At 33.3% G+C, this 24,249-nt stretch overlaps 1 protein-coding gene across 2 annotated transcripts in view; it reads left to right on the top strand.

Annotated features, from left to right (window-relative positions):
• LOC106667950 (ribosomal protein S6 kinase alpha-5-like) overlaps positions 1-24,249 on the top strand; it is a 262,137-nt gene that overhangs the window by 143,018 nt on the left and 94,870 nt on the right. For both annotated transcript variants that reach the window (XM_014396276.2, XM_014396275.2), the window contains exon 2: positions 2,863-2,931. In XM_014396276.2, the coding sequence (XP_014251762.1) occupies positions 2,863-2,931 (69 nt within the window). The remainder of the gene's footprint in view (positions 1-2,862; positions 2,932-24,249) is intronic.

Below are 24,249 nucleotides of genomic sequence, written 5' to 3'. Positions count from 1 at the left end.
CTTCTACGTACTCAAAGCTTAAGTTGATCCCAAATGTGTTCGATTAGGTTCGAATCTAGACTTAGAATTTGCCACATCAAGCACTCAATTCCAACTTCATTCGGATAGTCATTCACGATACGTGCTCTATGGGGCCTGGCATTATCCCGCATTAGCAAGAATCTCTCACCGATGTGGGGGAGGACAAATGGCATGTTCTTCGATTATGTCTTGTAAGTGAAGTTAAAGATCTTGCTCGCACAACAATTCCGTGCTGGCGTTTAATAATAAGAATAATTTCTTTCAATTAATTAATCTTTGTGTAAGGTAAAGGTTCAAATAAAAAAGCTAGTATCACGAGCGGGATTCGAACTCACGACCTTCTGTTAAGTATAATGGATAAATATTAGTATTAAAGGTGTCACCATTTCTATTTATTTTTATATCTAAAAGGGGTGAAGTTCGATTTTGTTCTATTTCCGCATCTTTTTGTATTTTTTTTCATTCTCGCATTACTTGCGTGATATCAACTTTATGGATTGAAAGAATTGTATCAACATATTTTTTATGAAATCTATTCTTATTTTTGAAATTTTTTTATAATGTATAGACAATTTCATTTCAGCCGGTGCTCTACCACTTTTTAATTCAACCAATACCTTACATAAAAATTAATTAATTTAAAGAAGTTATTTGGACATTCGGACCAAAAAATATAATGGATTTAATAAAAATAATATCGAATGAAATCAACGAAGGAAAAAGATTAACTGAAAAACATCCCCAGTTTGCCTAGAAAAATTGTTTCCCTGTAGTTATCTCCCTTTGATCTTCCATTGGGATGATGTCCTTAGTTATCCAGTAATCGACATAAAATTATTTCATTTTCTCATTTTGTTTCATCATGTTAAGAAACCAGTTTAAAATAAATCGTCATTTTATTTTTGAATTGATAATCACTATCGACATCAGCCAGGCTGCCGAATCAAACGTTAAAACAAAGATAAACCCTTCAACTCACATAATATAATTAACGAAGATAGGAACGATATAAATTTTAACCATACAATCATGAAATGAAAAATGATGAAACGTGAAATAAAAACCCTTGATTGAATTAGTATTTAGGATTTAAAAAGGAAATATTTATTTCCATAATGTAAGTGAAAAACTGACATAAGCTCGACGACTGCCACTGTTCAAAGCCATCTAAACCACAAAAACAAAATAGTTACAGCAACAATAGTATTAATTGATAATATTTATTATTTAACAAGGATTATGAATGAAAAATACACCTTACACAAATTATATTATTTGTTTGTTAATCAAAATTCTACGTTTTTTTTAAGTAGATGAATTTTCCTCAGAATTTTATTCTTTAAGGGGTTTTCAAATCCGTCTATACATGTAATGTTTTTTAGCTATGGAATTTATCAAAAGAAGAAAATACTATCAAGGCAGTTTTAAAACCGAAAATATACCCTACAGTTTCTCTGAGAAATTGAGAAGTTGTTTGAGCTGGGATAGGAAAAGTTTGAAATCCGCCGAGATTTAAACCCTTATTACTAGAAATAAATGTTACATTATATTTATTTAGAAATCATGAGATGCGGTCTGGTGTGATGTAGGTTTCAGAAAAACATTTTCTTTATCATGCCAACGTTTCGATCTTTATTGAGATCATCTTCAGGGCTCAAAGTGTTTGTTTTCTGTGTAATTGTGCCATTCTTGCATGTTGTGTTGAGAAATACTTTGATTGAATATATAAAAAATATATTTTGCATTGTGTAAATTCACTTTTCCACATCCAAAATGTATTCGGTAAATGTATAACAATGTTTGTAAATCCCAGGCCCTGAAGATGATCTCAATAAAGATCGAAACGTTGGCACGATAAAGAAAATGTTTTTGTGAAACCTACATCACACCAGACCGCATCTCACGATTTCTAATTAAATATCGATTAACGGTCACTAATCACCACACGTTACATTATAAATATGTCATTATAAATATATATTATGACATTATAAATATGTCAATATTTTGAACAATAGTAATAAAAAAAATCGAACAGCGTTTTTTGATTGGGTTGATAATTTATATATATTTATCACTTATTTATTTCCTTACTAAATATAAATGCTTAATCGTTAGAGTAATTTTTCAAATAGAACTTATAAAAAGAGAATGAAATATATCATTAAAAACAGATTTTGCTCGATAACTTTTTGAATGTCAATCTTGTTTGGCTGGGATGAAATCCGATCTGCTCAGTGGAACTTTATTCCAGAATCTAATTGAGTTGAATATGACGGATAATTGTAAGGTAATTGTAAGAAATTACCGTTCTATATGCGGCAGTTTAAAATTGAGCGCTTTTGTATTCTCCCCCCTTTAATAGATACAAACGAAGAAAAGGAGGTGAAAGGCGTTAGATAATATTTTCCCCTTAAGGTCCTCATGGATTATTTGCGACGGACCATCCCTTTCCTTATCTGGGACATGGGCAACTAAACTAGGGCAGCCGGCCAGCTAATATCGAGCAATATTTTCTAATAGCGTCCCCTCCCGCAAACCACCACGAATGAACGTTTCTCATACTTTTCACCCCTTTAGCCGAGGTAACAAAACGAAAAAAAAATCTTTTCATAGAACAAGACGTGTAAATTAAACATTTTTGTTATAGTAATTATACATAATTAATTATTAAGTATGTTGTATAAGGCGTTATATTTTGTCAATTATGAAGATTAGACGGGAAAATGAAAACAAAATAACAATATTTACAAATCATAATATGTAAAATCAGAAATGTTATGCTTAATAAGTGTTCTTTTATCAGCGGATTTGACTAATTATTTGATTTTTCTGTTACAGTTAACCTCACCGGCCATGGGAGGGTTGACATGTCTTCGTTCGACCTTCTCAAAGTACTAGGAACTGGAGGTAAGGATTTCTATTAATTGTTACTTCAATTGAATATAAATGCAAAATTCACTGACTGTGCCTTTTTGTGCCGACCTTGTTTCTCGATTACACCACGAGAAGAGAAGTTATGTAACGCCGATAATGTATGTTGCCGAGAACTTCGGGTCTAATGCAGACTGGCTTTGATTCAAATTATCTTTTAAACGAGTGGCGCCCTGTGACGGCCTTCGGCTCTCAGGTTCATCCTCTGGACTGTAAACAACACTTGTTGTCGTCCTTTTGTCTAAAGCCGAAGCTTATAATAGTCGATTCTGACGCAAAGCCAGCCACCATCCCCGTGTTGAAACAATATTTGCAATCCGCGTATAGGTGTCACTTTAAATCTAGCATCAATATTCATGACGCGGGATGAACAGGGAAAACAAGAGGGAAGAAGGAAATTGTAATTTATACCATAGTGAACTTGAGTCCCTTGTGACCGGGAAAGTGGAGTTGTATTAGGAATGGCTGAAGGTAAGGGAATAAAGAAGACATAAATCTCAGCGGTCTCCGCCGTCTCAAAGCGCCATAGGCAAATAAGTTTACACTCGGGATGAAAAGTAGGGAAGAAATTGCCTTCTTTAACCATTAAAGCTGTTCCTCACCTCCAAACTGCTACCCCCCCCCCCCAATTTAAATTCAATAACCATTCCATGACCATCTGTTTTTATTAAACATTAGGAAACAGTACCAAACGGCTTTTGGAAATATCTCTTCATATTTATACTAGCTTTGACCGCGACTCCGTCCACGCATTTTAATGCACATTTCTGATGCGAAGCAGAGTGCTAGTACGGCTTTCTAATATAATGTCTCGTTTCCCAAATTATTCTCTTCATCAGTTCACTTCGGTCTATACATGTTAAAAAAATCTTAGGGATGGAATTTCAAAAAATCCTTTCTTAGCGGCTATCCACGTCATCATGCACTGTCGAAAAGAAAATTCAGCCCTCTAGATAAAGTTTGGTCTGTACGTTGTCTGTCAGTCAGTCACGGAACTGTATACATATATATCCTTGCTATAGAAAAATTATTCTTATTAGCTAAACGTTTCAGACAGCCTGCATATTGTTTTGAATTGAAACGAAAAAATGAGATAGATAGATAGAATTACCACAATTATATAGATATTTATCGAAAGAGAGTGTGAGTGAGGGAGAGAGATAGAGATAGAGAGAGAGTGTGTGTGTGTGTGTGTGTGTGTGTGTGTGTGTGTGTGTGTGTGTGTGTGTGTGTGTGAAAATGAGAGGGAGGGGGAAAGAAATAAAAAGGTAAAGAAAGAGAGAGAGAGAGAGTGTGAGAGGGAGAGAGAGAGAGAGAGGGTGAGAGAGTGAGAGAGAAAGAGAGAGGGGAAGAAAAAAAAGAGAGAGAGAGAGAGAGAGAATATTATTACCATTATATAAACTATAAACTTTTTAGTTCCTTGCTATAGGAAATTATTTTGGCCAGAAAATATAGTAGCATTTTGTGGAATCGATTTTCTTTTTCATTTGTTAGAAAAACATATATAAATATTAATACATTAGCGCAATTACTTGTTGATATTTATCGAACGAGAGTGAGTGAGAGAAATAAAAATGTGAAGAAAGAGAGAAGTAGAGATAGAGAAAAAATATTACTATTATATAAACTATAAACTTTTAGATCCTTGCTATAGAACAAATATTTTGGACGGAAAATGTAGTAGCATTTTGTGGAATCGATTTTCTTTTTCATTTGTTAGAAAAACATATATAAATATAGATACATTAGCGCAATTACTTGTTGATATTTATCGAAAGAGAGTGAGTGAGAGAAATAAAAATGTGAAGAAAGAGAGAAGTAGAGATAGAGAAAAAATATTACCATTATATAAACTATAAACTTTTAGATCCTTGCTATAGAAAAAATATTTTGGACAGAAAATGTAGTAGCATTTTGTGGAATCGATTGTTTTGTCATTTGTTAGAAAAACAAATATAAATATAGATACATTAGCACAATTACTTGTTGATATTTATCGAAAGAGAGTGAGTGAGAGAAATAAAAATGTGAAGAAAGAGAGAAGTAGAGCTAGAGAAAAAATATTACCATTATATAAACTATAAACTTTTAGATCCTTGCTATAGAAAAAATATTTTGGACAGAAAATGTTGTAGCATTTTGTGGAATCGATTTTGTTTAGTCATTTGTTAGAAAACATATATAAATATAGATAGATTTGCGCAATTACTTGTTGATATTTATCGAAAGAGGGTGAGAGAGAGAAAAAAAGAGATAAATTAATTATCCCAATTAAATATTGATTGATCACAAGCCAAAAATTAATACTTTCATTTATATAATAAGTGATATTTTGTATGTAAATGTATTTGATTTATTTATTTAAACGAAGTGGTTTTCAACTGTTCTAAACTGAGAGTTAATTTGTTAGAAAGGAACTTTAAATGCTAATAATACGATTGGTAGATTTTCCGCCAAATGGTTTCCAGTTTATTGGTTTTCGTGGTTCACTCGTCGTTCCGGCTGTTTATAAAGCAATGCGCAGCTCATTTAAATGGATGATTCTCTAGAATAACGATTCCGGGCCGAGCGAAGGGGGCTCTCGTTGTACTTTGCACTCGTGAAAGGGACAACCAGATAAAGTTCTATTTTATTAAAGATAAAAGAGAGGTCAGGAATTCCCATCATTAAAAATTCCCTGGAAATATTACAGCGCTAGAAATAGCCGGGGGGTTTAGTATAAATTCTAATTTATCTGAGGTATCATTTATTCAAAAGACATAAATGTAAAGTGTAGACGATTTCCAGAATGACAAAATAAATGTGACTTTCAATGCGATAAGGCGTGTTTGTCAGCTCTGCATTATAACTTGAGAGTATTCAAGAATTACATTCCTCCATGTTGTTGATTGTGTTCTGCAAGCCGGATTTGCGATGGCTTTCCCCTAGTTCTCCGAACACAAGGCCGCTCTCTCCTGCCTCGGCCAACCGTGCCGGATCGTGTTTTTACCTTTTGCGTATCCTTTTAAAAAAACATTCCCTCCTCGCACACCGTTTATTAAAGGAGGATTTAACATTTTACAAAATGAATAATGAATTCTCTTCCCTCCCCCCCTTCACGTTATACAGTTCATTCAAGCTCTTTAACAAATTGCGAATATGTTTGTGCCGCCGGCAAGCCTCATCAATAACCCGCCCCCTCTCGGAAAATCGTTTGTTGAACTCGAGCGCTTGCGGTACTCGGAAAGTTCTATGTATTATAATTTTAATGCGACCGACAACGGTGATAATTTGATAACCTCAATCTAAATTTTATGCTCTCCATCTGTGTTCATTATGTGCAAACGATTTTTATATTAAGTACATTTTATAATTTTACCTCGTGATTAATTCCGATTACCTGCATTAAAGCTATTTTATTTACCGAAATTTATACTTTCCGTGAGCCTTAATAGGGATGGGAATCTTTAATCTATATATCGATATATCGGTGAAAATCGATATATCGTGAAAAATATATCGATATATCGTTATATTTAATTTTTGGTACATTACAACTGTTTTATAATATCCATATGAGAAAGCCCAACTGGAAGAAAAGAACGATATTAGTAACGGTAAAAATATACTCTGGACATGAATAATTATATAATTCTTATTAAGTAGTAATAAAAAAAGATATAAAATAAAATAGATTAAGGTTATAAAAATTAAGACCTTTCGAGTATGTTTTACAACTTGTCACTTTTTACTTTTTCCCGGTGCATTAAAATATTTCCAAACAACTTTTTTTGACTTTTTCCCGGGGAATGTGTTCTCATAAAAATGTGTTTGAAAATAGTGCGCAGAAACGTAGATACAGACACCGATGCCGACGCAGAAGGCGGAATGATATGGTTCACCCAGGGACCACGGTTTAGACACGATTAAAATTATATACATATATACATGTCTCACATCAGACGACAATCTCTAATCCAATTTGACGGACTGACAGGGATATTTTTAAAATTATTTATCCAACAATAAATAAGAAAAATTATAGTCGCTTTTGTAAATTAATTTTTATCGTAAATAAACAACGAATATATCGATATATTTCAAGTATATTACTCAAATATATCTATAAAAATATATTCGATATATGTAGAAATATATATGTGATATATTGCCATCCCTAATCTTTAACCAACGTTTTCACGAACAAAGTTGGAAAGTTAATTTTAGCCTCACTTTATATACGTCAGAACATTTTTACTTTAATAATGTTATAATTAACAGTTTTTTGTTTTGTTTGGGTAAATTCCATAATAATTAATTTGTTTATTTATGTTTTTTTTTTAAACTTGGTATTTAGTTGTAAAGTTCATTCACTTAATACACGTCAGAACATGTTCACTTTAATAATGAACTAAGGTTTATTTCGTTGGCATATATTCCATAATTACTTATTTGTATATTGCTTATTTATGTTCTGTACTTCGTTATTTTACTTAAATCTTTTCAATGATTAAATGTACTTGAAAGGTGAATTTTTTGTTTCAACCGTTTCATCAAACCGCTAAGGTTCTTATTTCGCTTTTTTTAATATAATTTTCGTGTGGTTAAGCTTAAAATGTTATATATTGCGTGGAATGTTTTCTTTGTTTCAACTATACAAAGAAAAAAAATCATTATTGTCAGTAGCGTACACATATTTTTGTCGCGTGCTTTAATCAACAGAATTATTTTTTATTGCCTCTTGCATTTCAAGTTCTTACTTTCCTCTTTTATTTTACGCCATGTTTACCTTTTTCGTGACTGTTACGGATTAACATGAATAGAGTTGTTAAATTTATTCGAAGTTGACTTATAATAAGCTTGGGAGTTTTGACTACAATATTTTTATTTTTATCATAACTCACGCTTCATTCCACGATTACTTTATTATGATCTTTCTCTTTTTCCTGAACTTTTCTATTATTAAAGTTAATGGTTTATTACAATTAATTAAGGTTTTAGTTGAAAAATGGCAAAAACGAGGGAAAATTCAAAAGGGGTTGAGATGGGAAGTTAGTGTCCGAGTGGTAGAGCAGCGGCGTTACTAGCCGAAGATCGTGGGTTCGAATCCCGCTCGTGCCATTGACTTTTTTATCTCAACTAAAAACCTTAATTAATAGTAATATATTAATTGGTCAAGCGGACCACAAAATTAGTGAAATTAATGGTTTATTTGATTTTCGCAAAAGGAAGAAATTTTAATGGCCCATATTTAAATTTTAGCGGTAAGAATCTTAGATTCTGGTTTTACTAAAAGCAATTTACGAAGATATTTCAATTCAAAAACTGGGGGAGAATTTCATACTTTCAATGTTGTTCAAACAAAAATGATTATTTTGGATGTTTATCGCTTATGTTAGGAAGAGATTCAATAACGCTTTTATTAAAATAATAAATTGTCATTATTATCCTAATGAAGGTACAAGTTCAATTTATCCTTTTTCTTCATTCTAGATACTTTTGGCTTTTGATTACAGACTTGTTTAATTATCGATTAATGTGATATTAAAAAAATGTTTAGACCAATTTTCTTATTTTTCTGTATAACCCTTCGTTTTCTAGAAAAGTGGGTGTCTCGTTGAAATAGAAACTCTGTATATTTTAATAGCCATATGTACTTCCTGATTAATGATTGCAGACGGTTGATTTTTTAGGGAGGAAGGGGAATGTTCCAAAAATTCCAGGGGCAACGGTGGGAATCGAACCCACAGCCACGGAGGAGATGTTAGAATCATTAATCATTAATCAAAGTACTTGAAGGTTTTAGAGTTTTATTTTCCAGTTTTAGAAATAAGACAGTATCGCTATTATTAAGCTTTGTCTTAAGCTTATCTTTAAATATAGGAAACATAATTTTGCATAATTCTGAGCACAGAGCGTTTTATAAATTGGTCAAAGAATTAACTATTTTCAAAACGCTTTAGGACATGAATTTACATAATTCAGTGGATAAAGCTTTTTATAAATTATTAATATATGTCGAAGAATTAACTATTGATTTATTTGACGATAAAGTTTAAGGTTTTCAAAATTAAATTTTCGGCATGGTAGTTGAAATATTAACCTTAGGGTCACATGGACAATTAACATTTGAAAGGAAATACCAAAATATCTGGTTTCGGGTCGTCGTTTCCACCAGGAAACTTTCACTCTTGCCTCTTGTCACTGGGCTTTCAGCCGATAACGAGGCGGTATCGGGACATTTTTTTTCCGCCTCCCCTTCGTCGCGACACCCAATTGATTTTTAAAACAATCGTCGGGCCGACCCGATGGCGTACAGTTCTGTGAAACATGCCGTGAAGGTTTCGCATGGTCCTGGAGTCGCGGTGGACGTAAAAACCGTTACAGGACGTTCAACTTGATCTATACCTCGCCTTGCACAACACCCATTTCAAACATTCCCGCTATAAATAGGGTACGGTTATATGATGTTGCCAATCAAGAACCAAAGAAAGTTGCTCGATTTTTCTCTTATTTTTTTAAATAAAATAATCTCCAGATCTATTTCTTCCGAACGACTCGTCCAATTGACTTATTGACCTTAGAATAAAGTGTTCCTGTATCTATTCAAAATACGACATTTATTTATCTTTCATGACATTTTTTTAAGATTTAAACGACGTTCAAAGCAAACGTACGGTTTTGCCTTGAAACAATTTCCTCAATGAAATGCCACGTGCATGATGTCCCCCACCGTGACCCAACATTTTTCTCTATACAACAACCCAGGAAGAATTAGGCACGGACTGTTTTGTAATAGAACCGAAAACAATGGAATCTGAATATCTCGAATCTTCAGATTTGGAAAAAGATTCCTCACCTAACAAATTATATACCTAGTCAACGAAAATACCATGACAACCATGACCAATGGATGTTGTAATGTACATTTGAGAACCATCGTTTCTTAATAAAACTTAATTACTTAATAAAACACTTTCACCAGCTTTTTTTTAAATAATCGTTTACTTGCAATAAAGCATTTATTTAAATGTGTGGTGATTAGTGACCGTTAGTCGATGGTTATTCGGAAATCGTGAGATGCGGTCTGGTGTGATGTAGGTTTCAGAAAAACATTTTCTTTATCGTCCCAACGTTTCGATCTTTATTGAGATCATCTTCAGGGCCTGGGATTTACAAACATTGTTTAAATTTAACAAATACATGTAGGATGTGGAAAAAAGTGATTTATACAACGCAAAAAATATATTTTTTATATTCAAAGTATTTCTACTCACTCAAAGCATTTGTTTTCTGTGTAATTGTGCCATTCTTGCGTGTCGTGTTGATAGTGCCAGTGAGATATTGATGTTTTAAGTTTATATACGTTGGGTTTTGAAGAGGTGGAGAAGGATCATTTATTTAAATAATAAAGTCAATGAGGGTACGTCGGTGGCCGCAACCGTTTAGGCGTTGACACGGTGCTCATCTTTGTAAGGTAAAGGTCCCGGGTTCGAATCGTTACAAATGGGCTTTTTTTAAAAACTCGGACACCCCGACGGTTGATATGACCTTCTGCTGTATCGAACGGATTTTTAATGTAATCCTCCAGCGAAAACGCACCATTGACTATTGAAACGGCATTTCCTACTTACTTATTTGTAAAAAAAACTCGGAGGTAATAAAGTTATCTTCAATTTACGATATTCATCTACCGACATGAATGCTAAATATTTGTGTACTAAGTATGATTAAAGTAAGTCTGATTTGAAATTTTTTATATTCTTTATTTTTTAATTGTTTTGAACTTATCTGTTAGTAAGTTATATAATAAAGTATAAAGTGCTCATTGTTCTCTGTTGTTCTCCATGTGAATGGACTACATATCTTTAATTTATTTCTTGTGTAAAAATTTGTATACACTCTAACGTTCTAAATTCATTTACATTTTTGTGTACATGTATAACAAATATAAACAAGGAAAGAGTCAGAATTCCCAAGTTGCTAAAACTGTCTCTACAATCAATTTAGTATTAGTGCTCTCCTTTGCATATCAAAGACATTTTTGCTTGAGTGACCCACACAAAAATAAATCATATTTTGAAATTGATTGATCGAGGGAAGAGCACAGTTCATTAGACACCCGTGTAGAGAGCATTCTTAACAGATAAAAAAAGAGGGTTTAAACGCTTGTCAAAATGTTGGCAATGCGGGCCCCAATTTCATTTCGAATCAAATATCTTGTCTCTTAAACCTGAGACAAAAATTTTAGTTTTTTTTTTCCTGGTGTAGCCCATTTGCATGGAACCACTTCTCAAAAGAATTCATTTGTATAATGTCATGTCCGCTTAAGAGACGCAATATTTGCTCGTTTTAAAACTGATATCACCAAATCCCGTCAATTTTATTTGCGGAATTTTATTATAAAAGTGAATGACTCCAGAACACACGAGGTACACCTATTTTTTCCACTTGTGTATCTTTTAGAAAAAAAGAAAGAACAGTGATAACAGCTATCAGATAATCCGTACTTTCCTAGCTTCTAGAAGGGGATGTGACCAGATCATTTGAAATTAATTCATAGATTTAATAAGGCGACAATTTTTTTTGTCAGAGAAACTATTTCTTTATTTAAATAAATTTTCTATATTAAGAATTTTATCTCTATTAGTTTTAATTATTATTTATGATTAAATGTAACAGTTTTCTCTTTTTGTGTATCATATTTGAAGGTTTGATAGTTCAGAATTGGGAATGATGTAAAATCGGCCATGCACCTTCATTAAAAATAGTTGAATTCGACTCCATTTCATTAAAATAATAACTCCATTATATTTCGTGGTCCGATTGACCAAAACCGAAAGTCGTGGGTTCGAATCCCCCTCGTGACACTAACTTTTTCATCTCAACCAATACCTTACATAAAGATTAATTAATTAAAATAATAACATTTAAAAACGATAAGAACTTGCCATTATGTGGGTTGAATTGCAACAAGCAATAATTGAATAGATTATGCAACATATAGACAATTCTTATGCAATTTACTAAATTTTTTTATCATTTGAAATACATTACAACTACCTTCAAGTAGCGAACAAGTAACAATGAGCAAGGTAATATACAAAATTAAAACAAAGAGTAGAGAAAACACCCATTCGTATTATTCCAATGTTACTAAATTATTGTCTGTTTAATTGATATTTGTTTCATTATCGCTTTCACTATCATCACCGTCACTTCCTAGGAGATCCCGTGGACATTGTCTCTTCAGTCGGCGGGGAGGGTTTGAGGGGATCCGTCGGTATGCGAGGTTTCTGAAGTGCTGATTTACGATTAATAAATTAACAAACAAATCTTATCTTATTAATAAACAAATCATATCTTGACCTATTCGGTTATGAAATTATATATGAGAGTGCTTTCATGTCAAAAGTAATGACCTGTAAAGGCGTTTAAGAGTATTACGAGTAACGTACCTTAACTAGACTTACATTATCTCATTCTTTATACCCAACATCATCAAACTTGTAAAATAGTACGTCCCTGTCAAGCCGTCTGTTTACCTGCGGATTTAAATGGTTTTGTGGCATCGACTGATACCGGAAGGCCGTTCTCAAGGAAGGTCACCCACCCGCATTGACGCCAGTCGGAGCTCGACCATAGGCGTCTCGTTTCTTATACCTCGTGTACATTCCAGTGGAAAAAGACTTGCGCAGGATTGCCCAATTCGCCGTTTCGAACGGGCAACATTCGCGCAACTGGGTCTTCTGAGGAAAGTCCTCGCCCTTGTGCCAGATAGGCTGGTAAACCCGTTCCACGAAGAACGGAGTTGCATCTAAGGCTTACCGGCCTCTAGCTCTGACCTAGATGTCTAATTAGGACTGACAACCTTCCGCACTCCAAATCGGAAGGGGCTTTCCGGTCTTGAAATACACTTGGGAACTTTTTTCAGATTGTCACATTTGGTCAAGACCGTAGATGAAGTTATCTCTACAACGCTAACAAACTAAAAATAGCCAAGCAATACAAAGATATCTTCTAATTACTACCTTACTTTCTATCTATTGTATTACCTTTTTTTTTAGTAGTGCTAAATTATTTTCTTTCCTTATACTTATTACATAGCTCACGGTTTATTATACTTTTTACACTACTTTATAATACTTTACTTTTCTTAAACGTACCCATTAAGTTTCTCTTCGGAAAAACATTTAAATTTGGGTTGGTGTCCGTGTGGATCGAAACGATAGCTCAAATGGTCAATCAGCAGCGTATTAGCCGAACGTTGCGGGTTCGAATCCCGCTCGTGGCACTGACTTTTTCATCCCATCCAAGACCTTAACGAAAAAGTATATTTGATTTAAATTTGATTTTATTCGTAGTGTCTATCCTCATTATTTTGGTATGTCAGCAGCATTTTAACTTCTCGCCATCTTCATTGGTACTATTTTCCCAGCTATATTTCTGTTTTGAGCGTTTGTGAACATTTTATTTATAAACTGGACAAGTTTGAATGGCCAAAACTATTATTGTGGGCGGACCAAAATGATCAGAAACAACGAAATTACATGTTCATCACCTCACAGACCCCCCTCCCCCAAGAGGATATAAATTTAAAATCCGCCCAGGCAAATAGGACGTCATAAGTAAAAATACGACAAAGAATTTAACAACAGATTATGTCATAAACATCGTACAAAATTAAAACTGCGGGTGATTCCGACGTTCAACTGGCCTTATCGCTGTTAATTACAATTATATAACACGTTCATGAATTTTTGAAAGGTTAAACACTTTCTAACAAATGAACAAGTTTGCAAATACTGTTTCAAAGGATTCTTTGTACACAACGGTTTCTCACTCACGAACGCGCGCTCATGAAAACACGCAAAAAGAGAAAAAGGAAGACAGAGAAAGTGTACTTTTTAATATAGAACGCTTTAACAATTCACTGTATAAAAATCTACGATGTTAAATTATTTGTGTTTGAATATTCGTTTATCACTTAATTAACGTTGTAAATTAATCTCATTTAAAGTAATTACAATACTTGTCTACTGGAATTATTTTACGATCTTGTTTTCCCAAATGCTTTAAAATTCAAATTGCATTGTCCTTGATTTGACCATATGATCATACCGGACCGTCTGAGTATTATATTCAAAACCTTAAAATGGTACGGTAATAATTTTTGTATGAATGCATTTATTAGTGTGATTGTGTATCGAGTGTCTAGTGGTATTATGTTAGTTCTTCGGGGCTGAAATGACCAAGCTGTCGGATGCCCCTGTCAAAAAAATAAAATAAAAAGATAATAATTTTTGTCCTTGTAGCTTTGATACTATACAACTTAAACAAAAATATATCAGGACTTTCGGAATATATAAATTAAAAAAAAAATATACGTCTATATCATCGTACGGTTTGGTTTTTTTTTTGGGGGGGGGGCAGTGTATATGAATTTTTATCGTTATATTATTGTTATTAAAAAGTAAACCAAATTAAACGAGATTAGAAATTCATGTTTTAATTTAAAAAAATCAATTATGTTGAAAGGAAATCCAAAATACTGGAAAATCATTTAGAGATACAATAAATTGTTAGTTAAATTTTAATCAGTCATTAAATCATTTTTTGGTTTTTTGGTGAATTTCTTTCATACCATCATAATGAAATATTTTATTATAACTCATGAATTTCTTATCTCGTTTAATTTGGTATACATTCATATAAATATGTTGTAATTAGTATTACAATAAAAATCCATAAAACAGTTTGAAATAAACAACAAAATACCAGTGTCCGAATTTTTTTCTTTGAATGTATATTGTTTTTTTAGTTCATAGTAATTTTATATAATTGAGACAGGGAAATAACATGGGACAATCATCTAGGGCTGGGCAGCACATTATCTATGAGTGTTATTATGTAATCTAACAATGTACATGTTACAAACACTACAATACTGAATGGAATAAAAGCGTTCATTCAATCATTCAAGCTGTTGTTAAAAAATAATTGCAGGGACTATAATTTGCAAGTGCTCAAATTAACCGAATGGTTTTGTTGTAATTTGTCATTTTCAACTTTCAGTTAGCAGATAACAAGTACTGTGAAGCTATGGGGTTTTTGTTCCTTAAATGGATTTTTGTCGGTTTGATTATTTAAGAACAAGTTAGACAGCAATTAGGACTCTACAGGTTGGAATTTACTGTCATAAATTGTTAATGAATTGGTTTGTTTCTTTTATTTAATTAGTTAACAATGTTGTAATAAATTGCATATAAACAATAGCTTCAGACGCGATTATGTGCCGGCCATGTTGAAGAACATTTATTTAGTAGACGGTGTATTGAGTGAGTTTGTTTCTACGTAGGATCTGTGAAATTGGCAGATATTGGTTCCCCTCCCATCAGCCGGTCATATCCCGATCGATTCCCAGCCGATTACCCAGAAATGATCAACCCCTTCGGGACTGTAACATGTAATCTTGGAGTGGCCCCGTGACATTCGATTCCCGACGGCTTGGCTTTGTTTATCCACCGTCCTTGCAAGGCCGACGTGCAAGTTTGAACACGGCCGGGGTGGGCCGAATGAGGTCGTTCTCCCCGACCGACTCGATTTACAAGTTTACCACCCCAAATCCCGCCGCCGTTCCTCCCCCACGGCTTTTTGGGGAAGGTTCAAAGCCTTCCTCCTCTATACAGACGGGACACTAACCCTCAACCCCTTTTGTAAATTGTTTATGACACAGCTCTTCTACTTCTATATTATATCATCCTGCAACAAAATAACCCAGGAAATTTATTCATCCCTTAAAGCAAACTCTTTTACTTTCAATTAGCTAAATTCGCTTCGCAACTTCTATTTTTACATATGTATATCAATTGATATTGTATTTATTTTTGGGGTAAATATTCCTTTTCCAAATATATTCCAATATACATATTATATATAATACATCATATAAAATATTTACAGGTACATAAATATATTCACCATAAAAATACGTTTATTTTTCAACCATTCTTCTCTATTGCAAGATTAAATAATAATATTCAATATATTCATTGTAAAATACCAAACTATGTTTAAAATGACGCTATTTTTTATCGATTGTAATGTTTTTTAATCTAGCATTACAATTAATTATACATGTTATATTACTTAGTAAATATGAAAGTCCGATTTTTTTATTTGAGCTTAAGATATATAATTGAATGGTAGGATCAGGACAGTTGTTTTAGACCTTGTGAGAAGAAATATATATCTATTTTTTTAAAAATAAATAATACAGAATAAATTCCTTTTTTTAAATTAAAATAAATAATACAAAATAAATACCTTTTCTATATTTAAAATGAATAATACCGATTAAAACCTTTTTTAAAAATTAATAAATTAAAAATACTAAACCAATACTTTTTCTTCAATTAAAATTAATGACATTGAGCCGGCAATAATAAATAAATAAAATAATAAAAATAAAATGTTCTTGTGACAAGTGATTACCCTGCCAGTGCAGCTCGATGAAAGTCGAAGGTAAATAGCTGTCGAACTCAATCGAAGCCGGTTGCCCAGTCAGATGTGCCAGAAAGATCTCCTCTGACCAGAAAAAAGGCCGTTGAATCACGAAACATATATATTTTGTCGTCCCCTGGGAAAAAGGCGAGAGCGCAAAATCGCAAAGGCGAGAAGCAACCTGTCAGCACGCCACGCGTTCCTCGTCTGCCGGAGCCGCCGCGCATCAAGCGAATTCTGGTGCACTCGCGCTCCAATTTGAAATTGTTATAGATATGACTGTTAATGATTTTTTTTTGTCAAGCTTAATTTACAATTAGCTTCTTTTACTGCATTTTATTTTGTTGAGTTCAATTTGTCTCTTTTTAGGAGATTTTTGTTCCTGAACTTAGTTCTTTTTAATAGATCATTTTTTAAAATCCAACGTGGTTAATCATTGTAGATTTCATAAAGCGCAGATGAGCTCTTTTAGTAGATTTTATTTATTGTACTCAACTTAGCTGTTTTTAGTAGAGCTTTTGATGAATTCAATGTAGCTATTGTTAGTGGATTTTTAAAGCTCTACTTAGCTCTCGTTTAAGTATAATTATGTTAAGTGAAACGTACCTTTTGTTAATGTCATTTCTTAGTTTAATTTAGCTGTTTTTAATAGATCTTTTACTGAGTTCAAGATCGCTTTTTTATCGGGATTTTTAAAGCTCACTTTTTAGTACATCTTTTAAAGCACAGCCTAGTTTTTTTAGTAGAGCATCTGAGGAGTTGAATATAGACTTTTTAGTGGATCTTTTAAAATTCGATTCAGCTGTTTTAGTAGATTTTTAATGCTCAACTTAGCACTTTTTAGTAGATCTTTCAAAGCTCTTTTTAGTAGACCTTTTAAAGCACAATCTAGCTTTCTTAGTAAAGCGTTTGATGTGTTAAGTCTATCCTCTTTATTGGATCGTCTATAGCTCGATTAAATCTTTTTAACAAATGCTTTAATGATCAACTTAACTCCTTTTAATAAATCTTTTACACTGAGCCTTGCTTATTTTAGTAGAGCTTTTAAAGCCCAATCTGGCTTTTTTAGTAAGCCTATCACTGGTAGCCCTTTTTGGAGGATTTTTGTAGTTCCATGCAGCTCTTTTTAGTATATTTTTTAATTACAATTAATTAAGGTTTTTATCTCAACTAAAAACCTTAATTAATTGTAATATATTAATTGGTCAAGCGGACCATGAAATTAGTGAATTTAATATTTTTTAATGTTCTGTCCATTCTTTTTAGGGGAACCTTTGTGAGTTAAATGCAGCTCACTTTAGGAGATCTTTTAAAGCTCGATAATGCTCTTTCGGGGACGCTTTTGTTGAGTTTATTGTAACTCTTTTTAGTAGATCCTTTGATGAATTGATTAAGTCCTGCTTAGTGGACCTTTTCATACTCGAAGTTTCTCTTTTTAGTAGATTTTAAACCTTAACGTTTCTCTGTTGAGAAGATCTTTTCAAACTCAGCCTAGCTCTATTTATATTTTAAAAGCTCAGTATAGCTCTTTATAGTGTAGCCTATGTCAGGTTCGAAAGTAGGGATTCGAACCCCGGACCTTCACCTTACTAGTGATGAGCGCCGTGTCAAGGCCTAAATCGCTTCGGCCTCGGACGCTCCGTTTATAGGTTTATATAAGAATGAAAATTTTAAAGTTTAAATGGATAATTCTTGTCGAATTACTGTTCTGAATATTTTTCTATGCTGACGTATTTAATCGGTCGTAGGATAAATTGTGCTACAGTTTCGGAGAGAGGGTTTATTTAAGCTGGCATTAGCCTGGGGAGGAAACCTTCTCAAAATTTGATAGCTTAGAACATAGTTGGACTGTGAAACTTGAAACTGCCTTGTTAACATCTTCTGCTCCCTTACCACCACGGCGATAGTGGCCCAAATCGATTCGCGAACACCGATTGTAATGTTGATGTCGAGTGTAGAACCAGCTAAAATCGCATTCGAGCAACATCGTGTTTAAACGAATATCGAGGGTTTGAAACATCAGTGTTCATTATCAGCATTAACCGCCTGGGGGGAAAGCCTTCATTTAATTTCACCCTTGCCTCTTGTTTTTTGCACATACATTCCAAATCAATTCAGCCATTAAAAATAAGTTATAAAAAGGGTAAAACCCATGGCATATTAATCGGTACTATCACGACACTATTGTTTTCAAAATAAAAGAGTTATTAATTTAGAATTGCATCAAAGGAAATGAAATAATACTTATTGATATTAAAAAAGAGAATTTTCGAATTTTAAATTTCATGATATTACTGTCCGTATATGGTTAAAAGGAAAAAAATTTTAACAATAGTATTGTGATTTCGATTGTATATACTCGTCGAATTTTATTGCTGGTTCTTTTACACTTTATATAAAGCAAATGACCACCTATTTTACCAACTTTAAAAAAAAAAAATCGTTGGTAAATGACTTTCAAAAGGTCGTTAATAATTTGTTTTTATCCGTTTCAAAGATTGGTTGAAACGTGTGATGGCCTAAGTTGTCTTGGCACTTCGTTCAAATATAATAAAAATGTTTAATTGGAAATAAGTCCATTTTGAAGTTGTTGCGCCTAATTATAAACGGGAAATAAACTTAACCTTCGTTTTAGTGACATTCACGTTTAAAAGGCGTTATCCTTCATTGGGATGCAGTAATTATGACACCTTTTTTTAAAGAACATTTCTTAAAGATGCATTTGTATTATGAATTTTATAAGCTTTGCATTCAGCTTGACGCAAATTGTTGTTTAAACGTTAAACAAAAAGGAAGGCTTTGAAAGTGAAAAAGAAGTCAATTTCCACACAAAAAACAACAAGGAAACCTTTTCTCGACGACCTTTTGTGAGCACAGCTCAGAAAAAACTCATCGCAGACGTGATGCAAGCATACAAAGTATTCCATTAGAAGCGGCGCACTATCGTGTCTCGGCCAATGCCGTTTTCATGGTTCAACATCAACACGGGCCGTGGAAAACAGGGGGTCGGCACTAAGGTCACCTCTGATGTGTCAATCAAGCCAATGCCAACGAGGAAAACTTGGGCATGTGGCCAATGCCATTTCATGGAGGTCCTAAATATTAAAAATAATTACATATGTCAAGCTAATGTCGCTCTATATAGGTTTGTATTCGTATACAGTACGGCTGAAAACTTGATTTTGACATTTTGACTAGAGTGATATGAAAACAGCAAGATTATACTAGGAAAAACTAGTGTCGTTTTAAGCAGTTCAGTGTACGACAGTATATCTTCAAGATATCTTCAGTCTTAGGTTATGGTCTTAGGTCTTATGTTATTATTTTTTTTATTGGCCTAGTAAGTAGTTAGTTTAGTTATAAAAAGATACTTTTGTTCTAGACAGACTTGCTTGTTTTGATTGCTTGATCAATGATATGCCTTTTTAAGGTTGTTATACCGTGTAACAATTTTGTGTAGAGTTATTTTCTTTCTAGGCCAATAGCAATTTATTTAGGTCTTCCGTTTATTAAAAATAAACATGCTGTGAATTATGTAAAACCTTGTAAGGTTAACCTTTTTACCTTTACACGTGTTGCCGACGAACCAATTGGGCAAACATGGAAATTCTCGGTAAATTTATTTAGCAATCGTGAGATGCGGTCTGGTGTGATGTAGGCTTCAGAAAAACATTTTCTTTATCGTGCCAACGTTTCGATCTTTATTGAGATCATCTTCAGGGCTCAAAGTGTCAAAGTGCACTCTCAACACGACACGTAAGAATGGCACAATTACACAGAAGACAAACACTTTCTACATCGTGTATATCATTGTATAAATTCATAGTCATAACTTATATGTATATATATAATTTAAAAATCTTAATAAATTCCTGAAGATGATCTCAATAAAGATCGAAACGTTGGCACGGTAAACAAAATTATTTTCTAAACCTACATCACCCCAGTTCGCATCTTACGATCTCTAAATAATTATGTATTTAATGATTACTTAAATGGATGGTTTCTTGCACGAGGCACGTATGACAGGTTAATTGTTTGTGAATATTTTAGCAGTTTTTAGCCACTGAAGGACATATTGAATATAAGGCCGTTGTGAATGGTATATAATATATGCGTGTGTGTAGTGATTAGTGACCGTTAATCGATAATTATTCAGAAATCGTGAGATGCGGTCTGGTGTGATGTAGTTTTCAGAAAAACATTTTCTTTATTGTGCCAACGTTTTTTATTGAGATCATCTTCAGGGCCTGGGATTTATAAGCCTTGTTTACATTTAACAAATACATTTAGGATGTGGAAAAGTGAATTTATACAATGCAAAATATATTTTTTATATTCAATCAAAGTATTTCTACTCACTCAAAGTGTTTGTCTTCTGTGTAATTGTGCCATTCTTGCGTATCGTGTCGAGAGTGCCAGTGAGATTTTGCTATTTTGTGTTTATACATGATTGAATATATAAAAAAAATATATTTTGCATTGTATAAATTCACTTTTCCACATCCAAAATGTAATTGTAATATATAAACAACGTTTGTAAATCCCAGGCCCTGAAGATGATCTCAACAAAGATCGAAACGTTGGCATGATAAAGAAAATGTTTTTTCTGAAACCTACATCACACCAGACCGCATCTCACGATTTCTAAATAAATATCGATTAACGGTCACTAATCACCACACATTCTCGGTAAAGTTTCTACAATTTATTTATTTACGAAAATTAATTTTTGTATCTTTTTCAATAATAGTTTACTGCGAAAGAAATTTTTCTTATTAATTGAAGTTGTCTATTGTTCAACAACCGTGACTAAACTGCGGCATTTCAACACTACGTCTTCATAGTTAAACCACATCCCACTCTTTAACTTGCGTAAAATTTGTTAATCTTTTCCCCATGTTAGGTCATATATAATTTTTATGCACTTTGATCATCTCGAATCTTTGCCTTTACTTGGTGGAAATGGTCTCATATAAATCGTGAAAGATTTGGCTTTAAGCTCTCACCTTAAATTGTTTATCGATCAAATGTTCAAAATATCTGGAATACACCTGTATCTTCTTTTATTCAGCATCAATTACGACTTGTTCGTAACTTCTGGTACTATAAGTGAATTAAAGGGCTTTTTGTATTCAAGCTCGAACCTTTCATTCATTATCAAACTTATTGTCAGTTCAAGACTTTGAAACGTGAACTCTTAACAAATGAGAGCGAATCCTGGCGAGGCCTCGTACGGAAAATCTCTGCGAACTCTTTTTTTCGTTTTTATTTTTTTTTACATTTTAAATGTCTCGTTCATCGTGGGATTCCGTTCCCGATTGCAGGGAGTCTGCATTGATCCCCCTGAAAACTCTTCAAAAGGGGCTGTTTTGAATAAACCTGCGGAGGAGGGGTTGTTCGGTGTCACTCGGGAGTTAAAAATATTTACTGGGGATGAGAACATTGAACCCGTCGCCCAGGAATAGGTGCATTTTCTCGCCTGCATCAAATCCTTTATTTGAACGACGCCATGTTAAAACGGAAGTTGAAATATATTCTCGTAATTTATAATTTATTTGTACGATAATCAATTATAAAAACAATAATACACGGTGTGCTATAACAGCTTACCAATGACTTAATTTGTTGTATATTATTTGTAATGTACCATCGAGCAAGTTTCCCTCCCAGAGTCAATAAGCGAAATTATTTTAAGCTTTCGGGTAATCAACATCGTGTTAACAAATACCATTATGTTATAATCTGGTACGTTCTATGCCATTATTATTATTATTATCGGTAATTAAACTCATTAACCTTTAATTGAAAGTTGCCACTTAAAAGGAAATGGGTGTTTCGTGTTATTACCTTTATTACTAAGCCAGAAAGCATTGTATTGCTTATCTCTCACTCATAGAGGATTAAATAGATTGTTTTACTTTTAAAACTGTATTTTTATGTAATAAAATGTTATACTTTTAAATTCTCTAGTTTCGTGGTCTGCTTGACCAATTATACATTATACTTTAATTATATAGTTATACCTTTAATTGAATCATTTCATTTTTAAAGTCCTGGAATAGTTTTTACGATCAGAAATGAAGTGATGAAAACGGCCATTGGTCAGTGTTAGCTGTCAAATGTGATTTGTACGTTTTAATCATGTCGAGGTGAAAGTAATGTTTACAGCTTAAACGCTTTCTCCAGCTATTTTCCCGATGTTATTGGCATTATTGCCTGTTGTGCGAGTCGGACGATAGCTGGAGAAATCTTAACATACTTTTAGAATGTCATTGGTCGGGTCAGGTTTTGCCGATTAACTGTCGTGGAATTGATTTAGAAATGGAATCATTTAAAAGTGAAAATAGAAAAACATGTCATTTTTAAAAGTCTAGGAGATTTGCTGCCTAAATTGATTAAAAACAACAATATGAATGTAAAACAGGTTTTGTAGGATGTAAGAATTTAACTTTTCAAGTTCAATTAAAAAGTAAATGAAGTTGCGATCAAGGGAAATAGCTTAATCGATTTGACCAGTAATCGATACTAATTATTCAAAGAATCGACCCATGACTGAAATATCATATATTCCATTATAATTATCGATCCTTGTTGATGCCTCCGACTTGAGAAAGGTTGATATAGAAGCCCATTTTTTATTATAAGCATGCAACCCAGTTGACACGAAAGCAAATGAAATTTTAACAACGGCGACAGTTTATGACTGAGAAATCTGTTTTTGTTGTGTATATTTTACAAGTAGCCCTTTTACAGTGAGCGTTTACGAAGCCGTTGTAATGTTGTAATTGTGGGTCTTCCGAGTTTCTATCCTTCCGTCGGTTTAAAGCTGTATCAGGGACCCTCACCGTGAAAAAGGCGACCCACGTGGCTTCATCCGTCTAGTACAAGCGTCCACGTGGCATTGACGTCAACCCATTAAAATGTCTGTCGGGGAGAGCTTTTTTCTCCCCCTTTTGTTCGAAGGGTGGAAATCGCCCTTTTCATTTTCTTATCGTCCCGTCAAATACGTCGTTTATACTTCAAATTATTTCTGATTAGCCGTTTTTATATTTCATTTTATTTTACAAGAACGATGTCGTCTGTTTCCATATCCGACTTGAAATCCCGGCACGATATTTTATTCAGTCTCATTATCCTCGTAAAAATTCCCCTTTGTTTTATGCATTTCTTTCTACTGAAACTTACTCACCCTCTTCCTTTCATCTCGGATTTAAAATCCTCTCTCAATTAAATAAACATTTTTATAAAAGAGACGATGTTGTAAGTAATATAGGTGAAAAGATGAAAAATGGTGTGCTTTGCAAAGTTAAAAAATACATATTTTATCGTACATTTTTGTCCCATTCAATTAACCATTTCATAAAAATATTTTCACATGAAATTTTACCATATATTATAAAAACTATGTAGCACCCACCTCAAAAGCTCGCCGGGATGTTAATCCTTGTTTAAAGTGTGGGATCCCTCATGAGGTCTGCGTGGTGATGAACCTCTCTAGTTTTAGTCAATAATTTTGGTCCGCCTAGCCTAGCTGGTTTGTCCTGTCAGACGCATCTTCTACTATCTCCGCTTCTTTCTTATTTATTTATTTTATCTTCAGAAGTGTAGGTGTCTGTGTCATCTTTGTTATTCGATTTCCTTTAATAGTTATGCTGCACCCTATCTGTAACCTTGACTAAAGACAGAAAAATTAATTTTGGCGACAATAAAATAAATCAAACGCGCTAAAAATTATGACAGATACTATTCTGACAGATCAAAATGATCGGAAACGAACGAACTAAGAATATAATTTTATATAAAATACAA

This window comes from Cimex lectularius, unplaced genomic scaffold (genome assembly GCF_000648675.2).
Source record: "Cimex lectularius strain Harlan isolate CLEC.00 unplaced genomic scaffold, Clec_2.1 scaffold232, whole genome shotgun sequence".
Lineage (NCBI taxonomy): Eukaryota > Metazoa > Arthropoda > Insecta > Hemiptera > Cimicidae > Cimex > Cimex lectularius.
The sequence above is the reverse complement of the archived record's forward strand: the minus strand, read 5'-3'. Positions and strand labels throughout refer to the sequence as shown.